Here is a 14,516-nt window from a genome sequence, read left to right as displayed (position 1 = left end):
GGGCAGCACCCCCGGCAGCAGGGGAGCAGCTGCTAGGGGCTAGTAAGAGTAGCCACCCTTGGGGCCAAAGGGCTGGGCGGGGCCAGCCAGCTCTGGGAGGTAGGCGGGGCTCTCGTCCAAGTGGGACAAAGGGACTGTGTCCTCCTCACTGACGGGCCGGTCAAACTCAGCCTTGAGGGTTGGACGCTGATTGTCCGGGAAGGCCAGAGAGAAGAGGGCCTCGGGCTCGCACACAAACTTATACACGTAACGCTCGCCAGCCACCTGTGGGAAGAGAGGGCTGGGTCAGTGTTGGGGTGGGCACATTTCTCCTCCAGCTGGTTCTTCTAAGAAGCTCCTGTTCTCTAATCTCAACCTCTCCACGCTTTAGGCTTTTCCATTACTATTTTTATGTGTCACTGTTTGGGGAGAGGGAAATCTTGGGATTGTCCACAGTTTGACTTCTCTGACTGGTTCACTGTCTGCTCCTTCAAACCTGCGAGAATGCTCTCCTGCCCCCATCACCTTCCCAGCTCCACTGCCCCCCCACCCCCTTGTCCTTGGACCCCTAAGCCCGACCTTCTGCATGATGCCTTTCTCGTAGTAGTATCGGAGTGAGCGGCTCAGTTTGTCGTAATTCATGGCTGGCCGGTTCTTCTGGATGCCCCAGAGCCTGGCGACCTGGGGACAGGAGACAGAGTTTGGGGATGGCGATGGCAGCTCAGCGGAGGAAATAATGGGGCGCAGGTCAGAAAGAGTACTTGAGATTCTTGGTGCAAATGCTCAGCTGGCCCTGCAGCTAAGCCCCAGCCCACAGACCCTGGTTTGGCAGGAATTCAGGTTAAATAAAGCAACGGTGCTGGTGAAGGCACATGCCACCAGTTCCCAGGTCCTCTCATCTCCAGGCCCCAAAGTCGTTGGGAGGAGGGGTGGGGACATCTGAGAGGCCCACCTCCTCAGGCTCAATTAGTTTGAACTCCATCCCCCGGCCGGTCCAGGCAATGAAGTGGGCATTTGTCGGGTCATCCAGCAGGGCCACCAGAAACTGCCACAGCTGCAAGGCACCCCGGCGCTGGTAGGGCGGCCCCTCTCTGAAGGCTCCCACCCCTTCCTGCTTGATGTCTCCTGGGGAACACAGGAAACAGGCGGTGGAGGGCTTGTGCCCCCTGGTCCCCCAAGCAACCCGGTCCCCTCTCCCCAGGGGTCTCTCCAGGCCCTTTCTCATGAAATGTGATGTGATTCCTGGGGGGCACAGAGGGCATGAAAGGTCACTTCTCTGACCTTCAAATTTCTCAGGGACGACGCAGACATCATCTGGGAATGGTCGCAGAGGTTTCTCATAGCCATAGCCTTGAGGAGGAAGTTGCAGGGATCACTCAGATCTGGGGGTTCACTGATACGAGACCCCAGAGAGTCCAGAGGGACTCCTGGCCAGGAGCCCCTCCCCCAAGGCACGACTCCCTCCTCCAAACTTGGAGGGCTTGGCAGGGGAGGTAGGAGGCTGCCTTACCCATGGTCCCGTCACCTGGAGAGGGCCCGGAGAAACCCTCTGCGTGAAGGTACATTGAAGCATACCCAGGGACGTCTGGGGGGGAAGAAAGAAAAAAGGGCGATGTTATAGGTAGCTGGGGTAGGGGCGGCAGTCCTGCACACATTCAAGAACTTCTTCTGCCAGCCTGCCTTCCGGTTCTTTTCCAAGAGGCCTGCCTACCACCAAATCCTAGGGGAAGTTCCCCCCAGAGGGAGTGAGAAGCCGGAAGCCCTCAACTTGAGGGCGGGGCCAGAGGGCCTGGATGGCAGCAGCTGGGGCTGGGCAAAGCTGCTCCACAAGGCCCAGGATTCCAGGGAGCAGCTGTTTCCTGTGAGTTTATGGGGAGGAGGAGGGTAGAGATGAACCTCCGGGGAAAGGGTTCAGTGTCCCAGCCTAAGATTCCCTTGGAATGGGCTGACGTCCGGTCAGCAGGGCAGGTTCCAGCCCAGTGCGGGTGTGAGGGAGGGAGGGAGAGAGGGAGGAAAGGAGTGGGGGTGGGGCGGGGGGGAGAGAGAGAACACGCATGCATCTATTTGTGGAAGAGGCAGTGGGCACACGGGTCTGTGTGTTTTCAGGTCTGACGGCAGACAGTCCACTCTATTTCATTCCATTCCACGGAATTGACACCTCCCCGCCCCACCTGGAGGCGGCCCCGGTGCAAAGCCAGCCCTTCAAGTGCCAGCCCCTTCCCGCCCTACCCCCACCACTCCCACCTATGAATGAGATGGTGAAACCCGACACCTCCGGGAGGAGGCGGGAGGGTGGGCTCATTCATGCCTCCATTTTGTGAATGGAATTCCTGACTCCATTCAGAGAAAGCTGAAGGGGGAGGGGCAGGAGTTCAAGGGCATGTAACACGATCTCCTCCGGTCTACATCCTTTGAAGGTCGGCGGCAAGAGCGTCTCCCTCCTCCTTCCTCCATCTCACTGCCGGGCACGGCTCAGGCTTAGGGCCCGGGCTTGAGGAGAGGTGGGTGCACCCTTCTGGTTCTTGCTGGGACAGCCTGGAGGATTTGGGGCTCACCCCCCTGCCCCGAAAAGACTGGGCACCAGGAAAAGAGAAATTCAAAAGCTCTGGCCAACTCTGAGCCTACCCTAATCTCTGAATTTATTTTTTCTAATGCAAGTTTGCAGATAAACTCAAATTTGGAGCTGGTAGCAATGTTAACAGGAGACAAGGTTTTCTGGGCCTTTCCTGGGCGCATGGGGTTTTGAGCTGTAGCTGTTTTTGAACACAGCAGCTGAGTGCATCTCACTCCTGTCAACAGCCAGGTGGAACTAGAATTTAAAGCAGTCCCTACTTCCGGTCTGGGCAGGATGGCCCGTCCTTCCAACCTGGAGGCTCGGAACAGGATGTGAAAACCACATGTGAACCCCGCCTTCCAACTGGGAACTGTGAACCTGGCTAGTTTCAAGTTCAAGTTTCTCCTCATTAAAATCCCTTTGTATTTTTAAGCTTCTGTGGGGACAGGGACCAATGGCACGTCCTATTCATCTTTGTGTCCTCCAACTGCACACACTCATGCTCCTGGCACAGTACTTAAATCTCAGTAGGTAATTAAACCCCCAAGCACCTGCTAAATAGAAATAGGAAGAAATGCCTTAACTTTCCTATCAAGTCACAAGCTACCTGAGGGCAAGGACCTGCACATGTCACTTATCTCTTATCTGAATATAAGTTTGCTGATTGAAAAGTGACAGTTCTTTTGAATCTATGAAAAGAAGTGGTAGGTGGGTGGGTTGAATGTATGAACTGGTAAATGGATGGGAAGGTAAAAAAAACTTGTGGGGAGACATTCTAGGTTTAATGGAACTGATCACATGCCACCCCACCCAGCAATCCCACCAAAACCCCTCCATCTCCTTCCCGGGAGCATCTCTTACCTGAGTCGTAGGAGAAGTCCATCTGCTCCTGTTTGATCACTACCCCCGCCCCTGGGTACCTGTGCCCATTGATTCCACCCTGGCCCACTGCCGGCTGGCCGGGCTGGCCGGCCTGTTCATACAGGGGGTCAAGGTATTCCCGCTTGAAGCTCTGCTGGGGGTAGGGTGGGCAGGGCTCCGACAGCTGGTGTTGGTAGGGGGCTGGGAGAGGTTCCCGGCCCCCTCCCTGAGAGGGTGTGAAGGAGTGGCAGATATCCAGGGGCTGCTGGAAGACAGAGCTGGATGTGGTTGGATGGAGAAGGAAGAAAAGAGAATATTAAACGAAGCCCTCCTTGTGCCTGCTGCTCCCAGAGCTCACAGAGTGGGCTCGGGGCGGGGGGGGGGGGGGATGTCAATATCCCTTCCTCCCTACCTCCCCCCATGCCAGGTTTCTTAAGGGCAGCGAAGAACACTCAGGGATTGAGAAAAAAGTGGTGAGACCTGGTTCTCCTTGTCACCTTACCTATGCTCCCCGAGGTACCCATGGCCAGGGTGGGGCTGGGAGGTGCCAGAAGATCTCAGGAAACTCCGTTGTTCTGCCCGGGGAAAGGGTTGCAGGGGCGACTGTCCGGGGGCACCAGGGGCGGGGGACTTGATGACGATTTGTCTAGGGGGGTCATAGGCACTGGAGGTGAGGGGGAGACAGGGGTGAGGGGGCAGAGAAGCTGGGCGAGCATCTCTGAACGCTTCACTCCCTGGGAAGTCAGGTCACAGGGATTATGGGAGAAGAGTAGAGGGTGCCGGGAAAGGAACAGCATGAGCCAGACTCAGCCCCAAATGAACTTTTTCTTCTCCTTTCTTAATCCTGAAGCTGGGTGTAATCTTTAGAACACCTCTCCCCAGCCCAGAGCAGCTGGGCTGGGTCAGACAGCAGCTTCTCCAGTGGAAACACTCTGCCTGGGTCTTAACACACATCCCTTGAACCCGCTGCTGCATTTTTCATCCTAACTACTCAGGAAATCCTGAGCTACATTACTGCACTACAGGAGCTCGGAAATCCTTTCTGTGTCTAACCTGCATCTCAACTGCTGCCATTGCTCACAGGTGCCCACCCCCACCCTCCATCCAACCCTTCCCCAGGGCGGGGCTGGGGCTCACCTGGAATAAAGGCACTGCTCGCCATGATGGTAGGAGAGGGACGGCTTCCTGCTGCAAGGCAGGGCCCGCTCTGTGCGGGGACTCTGGGGTTCCTTCTTGATCCTGGTCGTGGGGCTGTGGAAAGCTACTGTGGGGGTCGGGAGAGGCAGAGCAAGGCCAGAGAGTGTCACAGGAGAGGCAGGAAGAGCTTCGGACACCTTCTGCTCTTTAAGGATCAGCTGGGTGCCAGTACAGCCTCTTCCCCCTTCTCTGGATCTCCGTTGTCAGACACTTCTAAGAACAGTTTGGCTGTTTACATTATGTGTAGCTTTATACCTCAGGCTAATGTCCCATAGGAACCAAAGAAACTGTCTGAAGTTCAACATTTAACGCAATCCCCCCACCCCCCAAACACCTTTCTAGGGGTGAGCACCTCCAACGAAAGGCCTCTGGTTTTCCTGACTGCCCTGTAAAATTCCAAGGGAGAAAAGTGTTTTCTTCTTTGGGGCTATGAAGAATCTTTCTTTTTCTGGTTAAGGTTGGACATTAGCCCACTTGCCTGTCAGCTGACTAGCATCATACACATGCTCCTAATTATCTGAGAAGAACATTGGCCTTTCCTGTGGCCCCTGCTGGGTTCGCCAACTCCAGCCACCAGGCTGAGCAGCAGAGTTGGTTCCGAGGCAGTGAATGTGAGAGAGTCAAAACCTGCAATCGCCGGTTCTGTTGTCGATCATTTGTGCCCTGTTTTCATTTCATTGAAGATAGTTGAGAGCAAAGTATCTGACATTAAAGCAGGGTTTCTCAACAGTAGCACTAGTGACATTTGGGCCAGATAATTCCTTGTCATGCGGGCTATCCTGAGCATTGTAGGATGTTATCGGCATCCCTGGCCTCTACCCACTAGATGCCAATAGCACCCCACCCTCAGGTGTGACAACCCCAAATGTCAACTAACATTGCCACATGTCTCCTGGGGGGCAAAATCGCCCCCAGTTGCATGAAAGTAACTTAGAATGGTAGAACTGGACCCTGCTGCACTGGTCCAAGCCCCTCGTTTCAGAAGTAAGGAAATGGAGGATCACAGAGATGAAATGTCTGCTCCAAGGTCACACAGCTAGGATGGGCAAGCCCCGATTTGAAGCAAGGTCTTCATCTCCCAGTTATTACTTGGTCTTTGAGTCCAAACCCAAGAATGGGGAGCCCTGCCCTTCACCCTCTTCTAGAGGACAGAACAAGTTGATCTTTTGGGATTCTCTATCCCTATGACTCATTTCCTGCCCTCCCCTACTCCCCATTCCCTCTACCCAGGGCCCTCTACTCACAGTTTTCTGAATGGAAATCAGGAACAAACTGCTCATCACTGTCCGGTACCTGAGCTGCAGAGAGAGGCCAGAGGTGAGTCTGGGGTGGGGGCCCTGGATGGCAGCCCCTGGCAGACACCATTATTGCAGCCCTGCAGATTAGCACCAGCCCGAAGCAGGGAAACAGCTTTCCTAGGACTGAAGGCAACTCCACCCCAGGTCCTAGCGACCTCCATCTCTGGGTTCCATTAACACCCTGGAGGGAAGGCTGCAAGTTCTCAGAACCCGTCTGAGCAGATTCCAGAGTTTTGTCCTAGGTGCTCTGTCTTTTTTTCCCTCCACTTTTATGAGTGAAGACAGCCCTGCGCCTCAGTTTACAAAGCTCCCTCAAAGCTCCCAGCAGAGTCACATCTGGGGTGGGCGGGTACTATAAGGAGGAGATTCTGTGGACTTAGAATCACATGGGAAGATTCTGAATCTGGGCTGGACCCAGGAATCTGCCTTTTATAGAACCTCCCGGGTGAAAGGTAGAAATCTAGAGCCTGGTAAAGGAGATGGAAGGGAAGAAAGAGAATGGTTCAAGAGAGGTGATAAGAGGATGACAATGGGAGAGGAGGCTGGGGACACTGGCAGGTCAGGTGCCTGATCGCTCTGATGGGCAACTAGGAGAGAGAGAAGGGTTCCCAAGCTTGGAGCTCTGAGGAGCACTCCCAGGGTGCCAGCGTGGGTAGAGTTGAGTTTGGGGATTAGGCAGGAAAACTAAAATAGAACAACAGCTCATCCATGGCCTCCAGACTGGATATCCGGGCTTTGATTTCTAGTTCTTATCCTGGGCTCACTAACTCCTTCAGGTGGGTTACAGCTCAGCACCTCTCCTGACCCCAGAGTCTTTGCCCACTTTTTGCCCCTCTCTCAGGAATAAATAGATCACAGCAGGAAGGGGAAGGGTAGACACCGAGAGGGACTTCCTATCAATCTGGGAAGAGACTGGCTTGAAGATGAAGCAATGGAACCCGTGGAGAGGGGTCTTTTGTTCCCTGGAGACTGCTCTCAGATTGGACAATAGGAAAACTCATGGATAAAATGACCGGAGAGTTGAGAATGGCTGGTAAGGGTGTGGGATACGAGGAGATGGCTGGAGATCACGGCCACTCGTCCTAGTCTATACAGGACACACCCCAGTCTCTATGGCTTCCCTCCTGGGCCAAGGCTCCATCGTTTCTTCCTTGGATTTCAGCCACGACATGTTATCAGAACTCCCAACATCTACTCTCCCCAAAACTGTCAGAGGGATCTTTTTACAACAGAAATCCGATCACTTCTCTCCCTTGCTTAAAGCATGAACCCCAAACTCTTGCCCTTGGCCTCTGTGGCGCCCAAGTTTCTGGCTCTTGCTTACCTCTCTCATCTGCCTATCCTTGCCTGTTACTCTCCAGAGCTCTGGTCTCCTTTTGGGTCCTCAAACTTGACCAGCTTGAACCCTCTTCCCCACATCTTTGCCTGTTTTTTTCTGGCCTTTGAAGTGTTAGCTCACTTTGCTATCTCAGAGGCTTTCTCTGACCACCCAAACCAAAGTGGTCCCTCCTGGCTCTCGATCGCATCCCTGTTTTATTTTTTCCCTAGCACATATGACAACCTGAACTTACTAATTTACGCACATGTAACTTATGTGTAATTTATTGTCCATCTCCTCTACCAGAAAGTTAACCTTGCTGAGGGCAGGGGCTTTGTCTGTCTTATTTGTCTGACTCCCCAGCACTCCTCAAACAAGGTCTCGTTCAGAAGAGACACTCAATGCATTATTTGTCAACTATATGAATAAACTACAATGACGCCTTGTCCTCAGGCCGGTGAGAGCCAGCAACATGGGCCTGGGAGCAAGAACTGAAGAGATCCTAACCAATCAGCCCTTCCCTCCCCTTTAGGGCTCCCCCTCTCCACCACCAGGTAACATTAGAGGCAGGTCCCCTGAAAAGCACATCTCACAAGGGATGCTTTAGGCTGTGATCAATCGCTTGGCAAGTGGATTCTTCACCAACTTACTTTAAATATCAGAGGTGTCAAGTGCTTTAAAATACACATTTATGTGGGATGGGGGGGAGGGATAAATCGAGAGCATGGGATTAACAGATGTACACTACCATATATAAAATAAACAAGGATTTACGGTATAGCACAGGGAACTATATTCAATATCTTGTAATAAACTATAATGGAAAGGAATAAAAAAAGAATATAGGTATACACATATATACATGTCTAACCAAATCACTTTGCTGCACACCTGAAACTAACACAATATTGTAAATCAACGATACTTCAATAAAAAAATAAATAAAATAAAATAAAATATACGTTTGTAGGTAGGTGACTTCCTGACAGAGGGAACCCAATGGCTGAGGGGTTTAAGAATCAGGAACCACTAGCAGCTAAAGAACTTATGAAAGAAAAGTAAGCATAGAACCATCCTAAAGTGATCAGATAGATCACCAGGGCATGAAATCCCGTGGCAAAAACAAATCAACCAAAAAACCACACAGCACATCTTTTCAGGAGCGTGACTAGGGCACAAAGGCAACCATTCCCAAACTGGGCCCAGTCAAGAATTCCCGGGCATTGTTAACAACGGATTCCCAGTCCCCTCCTCTGGACAGTCACATTCCACAGGCCCGGGGTGGGGGCCAGGCAACTGTATTTTAACGCATGCCCCTGGTAGCTCTTAAGAAGAGGCAGGTTTGGAAAACTGGATAAAGGGAAGGGTGCAAAACCTGCTCAGCTGCCCAGGGGTGCAAGGCCCAAGCCCATCCCTGCTGTGCCCTCTGGCCCACCCACAGACAAGACCCCCAGAGTGGCAGGAGGGGGGTGATAAGAGCAAGATGGACAATATTTCCCTCCCTGCCCATCCCTGCTGTGCCCTCTGGCCCACCCACAGACAGGACCCCCAGAATGGCAGGAGGGGGGGTGATAAGAGCAAGATGGACAATATTTCCCTCCCTGCCCATCCCTGCTGTGCCCTCTGTCCCACCCACAGGCAAGACCCCCAGAGTGGCAGGAGGGGGGTGATAAGAGCAAGATGGACAATGTTTCCCTCCCTGCCACCTGGGCAAGGAGGGTTCCAAGGGTGGAGGAGGTGCAGAACACGGGGGAGGCTGACGTACATAGGTCTGCTTCTGGGGCTACATTAACTGCCGGTTTCCACGGAGGTAACGGGCTGGGGGCCTCTCCTGCTGGCGTCACAGACCAGGTCACGTGACGCTAGAGAGCCCTGGGGTCATCTTGTCTTTCCTCTTGCCTCAGGCCTGAAGGTTGGACCAGAACCCCCAGTCCCCCCAGCAGTCCCAGAGGAGCCCCCCCCCGGCCCCAGCACACTGACCACACCTCAAAAGAGGTGGCACTATCCTCATCCCAGGGCCATGGGAAGTCAGCCCAGGCAAGAAGGGGCTGTGGTGGGAACCCCAGTCCCTGCCCGGCCCCTCTCCGGAACACCGGCTTCTCCCAAAGGGGCAGGACAGGGCTTCAGTCGCACAGAGACTGTCAAGGATGGGAATAGGAACAGTAACGTGGAGCCTCTCATTCCTGGACAGCAGGAGAATTTCTAATACCGTGTTTGGTCTTGAGTGTCAGCCGCTCTGTATTTGTTGAGCTGGCTGAGCTCCGGCTGCCAAGCCAGTGTGCCAGGGTCTGCCCTCAACTCCATCCTGGCACCAAGGTGGAGTTCACCTGCCTGGGGACATGGCAGATGATTAAGGAGGGGACGGGAAATGTGCCAAGCCAGCACGATACCCAGAAAGAGAGAATTTTAGGGAACATCCCTCTAGTGGGGGGCAGGGGTCAGTAGAAGAGAAGGGGCTTAGGGGCCTCCCAAGCTGGGCTCCAGGAGAGCTGGGAGGTGAAAACCACCAAGTAGCTAAGCCCACCCCAGGCAAACCACCCACCTATATGATACATGCCCCATCACCTTCTCCCCCTCCTAGGGTACAATTACAGGGTGATGGGGTCCTTAAGGAGCCCCAGGGGGAAGGGGGACCATTCCCCGGAGCTTCTGCTCCATTGTGTCACCACTGGCCTCATCTCTCACCCTTACCCCGCCCCCACCCTGGCAGTGTGCTGGAAGGAACCAGTTCTCTATCTATGGAGGGGACATTTGTCCCCAAGAGCCTTCTGGAAAGGGAGGAGACAGAAAGATGTAGAAGGAGGCATTGTAGCTAGGAAAGACTGGGAGAGGGGATTAACCCCATATCGCCCCACATACAGACTGCAGCACCAGTGTGCACACACGCAGATTCACACACCCTGATGCCTCTTACTTCACGCCAGCACACGGATGAAACACATCCTCTCTGCATACCCTTCCCACACAGGTTCTCTTTTTGGACTTAAAAATACGATAAGGGAAAACCAAGGGGCAAGGGAGCTGAAGACCTTGGAGGAAGACTTGGGAGCAATGATTCTTATGGCAAGGGGAGCACAGACCCACCCCTCTGAGAATCTCGTAAAAGCTACGGATCATTCTCTCCCTAGAAAAATTCACATTCCTTTGTGTAGGGTGTACCGCCAACAATTTTATACACATATCAGAGGGCGCAAGGACCCCTGCCACCTGTCCACAGAGCTTTTGGGAATCCACCGACGCTGTTATGGACCCCCGCCTCATACAAAGGACATACATGACCCAGAGTCAATGTTCCTTACCGCCAAAGAGACCAACGTCATTGTCTCTGAGGGTTCCTGTGGGCTCCCGACAAGCCCGGAAAGGAACCCTCGTCCAGAAGCGGCACATCTTTAACCACAGCCAGACACAGCTTGGGCTCAGCCTGTCTGAGCCTGGGTTTCCCCGCAGTAGCCTGATTATTTCTCCAGCAACTGAGCAGATCCCAGGCACCCCGAAAACAGACACACCTTCTTAGTCTCACTTCACCCCCACCCTCTCCATCTAGAAAACCTCCAACCCAAAGATGTCTGAGCTGCCTCGACAGAGCCCCCCTCCCCCTCCCCCTCAATGTTGCACGGACACCAGACGCCGCACCCAGAACCGCCTCCGCCAGCATCCAGCCTGGTGTTCCCCCGAAATCTTCACAGCCTCACCCACACTTCAAGGACCCACTGCGTCTCTCCACATTGGGGCTTTAGGGGGAAATCAAGCTGAGGGAGGATGGGCTCTGGCCTCCAGTCCCACGCGCCCCACCACTGGCAAGTTTCCAAAGGAGCTAGTCCCTCCCTGCCACCCCAAAACTCCCTCTGGGCTGCAGGGGTCACTGACCTGGTGGGAAGAGGCAGGAGAGGAGGCTGGGGCGCTGCTGGGATGGTGCAGGGGGACAGGGCCCCGGCAGCTGCATCTGTCTCCGCAGAGAGAGCGAGAAGGAGCGATCGGCCTCAGCATCCCCCCCTCACGCCTGGCCATCCATCGCCAGCTGGGAACCTGAGCTGCTCCCTCAGAAGGAAGGACAGGGAACCAAGGAGACCCCAGCGGCCCCCCCCCACCTCCGTCTTGCGATCCCCACCCCCACCTCCCCACCCACTGGATTTAAATGTACAGGGACTTCCAGGGCAGCAGCAGGAAGCACACACACTGGCTGTCACACTGACACATGCAGATAGACACAAGTACAATTTCTAGACCCCCACCGCCAAGGGGTGGGGCTTCCAAGGTTGAGAGCAGATGAGAACGTTTTCCTCCCCTTCCCATTCCAAACCCAGCTGCTTCCAAAATGCCACCCTCTGAGCCTACCCCTAGATCACAGCCCCGGGAGCTGCCCGCCTGGGGAGCCTAGGGACCCTCAGCTGACAGACGAGGAGCCTGGCAAGCCAGACAGAAATCAGGCTTTGGGAAAGGAAGTCTTTGAGAGACGGTGGAAACCGACACCGCTGCGTCCTTCAGCTCCAGCCCAGCTCCGAAACCTCGAGCGGAAGATGGGAGGACTGGGCATAGCTCTGCATGTAACTCGCAGCTGGGCACACAGGGCTTGCAGAATCGGGGAAGACAAGATGTGCACAATCTCCCCCAGAAGCCCCAGATCCCTCCAGCACCCACGAGGCCGTTGAGCCTCGAATTCCACAAAATGTCTTGAGCGCTTGCTCTATGCTAAACAGTCTGTTAGCGCACGTATTTGGGGGACACCACAGTCGTCAAGGCAGATCTAGTCTCACCTAGTCAGGGGTCTTTCTCTTCTACCCCAAGGTGTTAAAGATGGCTCTAGAGGAGCTGCGTTTGAGTTTAAAAAAATCGTCCAAGATACCCAGGTGGAGGGAAGGGGAGATCCCAAAGAAGAGAAAAGCCCTCAAGAAGGGGTTCCTAGTGCTGTAGTTTCTTGGTTTTCAGTGTTACACTGGAGGGACCCTCAGATGGGGGTGTTAACCCTTCCCTCTCAGAGACTGTCTAAACACCATAAGCCTCCTACCTGCAGCCCCACCGGCGACACCCTCAGGCCCCACCCAAACACACCAAGGAATCCAACCAGGAGACCCCCCCCCACCCCCAACACACCTCGCTACCCGGAGGAGGCCTCGCTATTGACCCCACCCCTCCAGCTCAGAGCGCACCCCACCCCAGCCCCCAGCAAACTGGAGGGGCAATTTGCCTGGGGAGGGAGGTAGTCAAGAGGGAAGGAGGCGGGAGGATCAGTTGCCATTAGAATTACAATCAAGGCTGTTTGAGGGAGAAGCCCTGGGCTGCTTTGCCAAAGTGAGGCAAAAAAGAATTATTTAAACTTTGCAGTTCTTTTGGCTCAAACAGTAAATTGTTTGGCGCTGCGGGCTGGGAAGAAGAGAAACCAAGGGTGTAACAATGAATGTTTTGGCAATTCCAGAAAGGAAGTAACAAATGAATCTCTACTTCTCCTCCTCCAGTTTCTTAAACTCCCGACTCCCGCAACACCCCAACCTACACCTCGGCCTGGCGGCTGGTGCCAAACAAACTTTGCAAATGAAAATTTCAACCAGGAAAACGGGCCTGGGGCCAAGTTCCATTCAAATAGGCAAATACCCCACACAATGGTCTGATTCATCCGCAGGCCTAGTTACACAAGCCTGGCTCAGGGCAGAGAAAATAAATATCAATATAAGTAACCACGCTGGGAGCTGGAAAGAGTGGAGGGGCAGGGGACGTGGGGAAGGGGCCTTGCAGAGGCCCTTGAGGGTGAGGAGAGAGGAAGCGGGCTAGGTTGGAATAGTTGGGGTAGAGAGCATCCCCCACCCCAATAATAGTAAAGTTCACAAAACCACTCACCTTCAGCAAGCCACGTCTCCTGGAAGTGACTTAGATCCTGGAATAGATCTGAGGGGTGAATAATGGAATTGGAGAAGGTGAGCTGGAGGTGCTCGTGAGAGAGCGGGAGCCCTAGCGAGCCGGATGACCTCCCCCTTGGGGGTACTGGCGGATAATGACCAGAGTCCCTTGGAGGGCGAGTCCTTTTGGGAAAAGGGCGGGGGCTCCAGGGTCAGCCCTCGGGGTGTGTGAGGTGGGGAGGGTAGCGGTTTGTCGCTCTGTCTCTTTACCTTCGGAGTCGGGGAGCGGCAGGGAGCCCGGGTCCATGAGCTTCCCCTGCGGGACCATCAGCGCTTCGCGCAAGCTCCCATTTCCGGGAGATTTCTGCGGAGAAGGGGAAGAATGCCCCCGAGTCACCCTGAGGCAGCCTGGTCTGGGGGGCGGGGCTGGGGTCCCGGGGTGACTCCGGGGCGGGCAGCCCTGGACCCCGTTGGGGCCGCTGGGTGGGTAGGGGCGGGGTGCAGGGAGGGGGCGGGCGTGGAGGCCGGCGCGGCGCTCACGCTGCAGAAGGTGTAGGGCACTTGCTGGTCCAAGTATTCGCCTTTCATCCTCCGCTCCATCCGGCCGCTCCCTCCGGCCACACGGCCCGGGCCCCGCGCGGGGGCAGAGACCTGGGGGCGGGGGAGCTGCGTTTGCACACCTTCTGGGGGAAGGCAGCGAGGTGGGGGTGGGGAAGGGCGACCAGGAGGGGCAGTCGCGAGGCTCTGGGTCCGACGGCAAAACTTCTCCGACTCACTTAGGCGATGGGGAGGTTTCCGCCTGCCGAGCCTAGCGCCGCCACCACTCCCCTCCCGCCAAAGGAGGTCCCACCTGCTCCTGGGAGCCGGGCTCGCCGTTTCGGCTGCTTTCTGCAGCCCTGCTTTGCCCAGGCTCAGTTACATAAGACACGTGTGTGTGTGTGTGTGTGTGTGTGTGTGTGTGTGTGTGTGTGTTCGCTCTCTCGCGCGTGTGCGCTGGCGCGCGGAGGAGCGGGCGAGGAGAGCACCATTCGCACACCCACAACTCTGGCGCCCCCTCCAACCCTGAATCCCAGCGTCTCCCACCCCTTGCCCTGGAATCTGCGGAGGCGGCTGTGAGAGTGTGGTGCGTGTTGGAGGCGAGGCTGGGAATCGCAGACATTCTCCCTCCCTCTCCCTCCCGCAGCCTCACCTGAGGCCCGGGCGTCTGTGCTGGAGCAGCGGGGGGTCCCGAGCATACCCCGGGACCCCACTGAGGGCCGTGGGGCTAGGCCGGAGCGAGGCGGCCCCGGCCCCGGGTCCCCCGCGCACCGGCTTGTTTTCCGGGCGCCGCCGACAGTTGTGAGCCCGGGGGAGCCGCTGATTGGTGCATTTCCGTCGCCTCGGCCTCGGCTCTCTCTCCCCCCACCCCGTTCCCTTTGTTTCATTGACTTTTGTGAATGAAACCCCAGGGCCCGGCTCGCCCGCCAATCCCGAGACTC

The 14,516-nt window shown here is 55.4% G+C and overlaps 1 protein-coding gene across 5 annotated transcripts; it reads right to left on the bottom strand.

Moving 5' to 3' along the window:
• Positions 1-39: 39 nt before the first annotated feature.
• Positions 40-14,273, bottom strand: ETV4 (ETS variant transcription factor 4; the record flags this gene model as incomplete). 5 transcript variants are annotated; one of them, XM_082860488.1, is made up of 13 exons in its annotated part: positions 40-264; positions 559-660; positions 932-1,104; positions 1,261-1,329; positions 1,490-1,564; positions 3,395-3,672; positions 3,897-4,058; positions 4,532-4,658; positions 5,836-5,889; positions 13,040-13,087; positions 13,309-13,402; positions 13,579-13,721; positions 14,228-14,273. In XM_082860488.1, the coding sequence occupies 13 exons, from the start codon at positions 14,271-14,273 to the stop codon at positions 40-42; spliced, it is 1,596 nt and encodes a 531-aa protein (XP_082716614.1). The 5 variants fall into 5 exon arrangements, with proteins under 5 accessions (XP_082716614.1, XP_082716615.1, XP_082716617.1 ...); XM_082860489.1 differs by lacking the exon at positions 14,228-14,273 and having other exon boundaries at positions 3,897-4,064; positions 13,579-13,638; XM_082860491.1 differs by lacking the exon at positions 14,228-14,273 and having other exon boundaries at positions 1,505-1,564; positions 13,579-13,638.
• Between the last annotated feature and the right edge of the window lie 243 nt (positions 14,274-14,516).

The sequence above is a fragment of the Leucopleurus acutus genome (genome assembly GCF_964270905.1).
Source record: "Leucopleurus acutus genome assembly, chromosome: 19".
Taxonomy (NCBI): Eukaryota; Metazoa; Chordata; class Mammalia; order Artiodactyla; family Delphinidae; genus Leucopleurus; species Leucopleurus acutus.
This window is presented reverse-complemented; position numbering and strand designations above follow the sequence as displayed.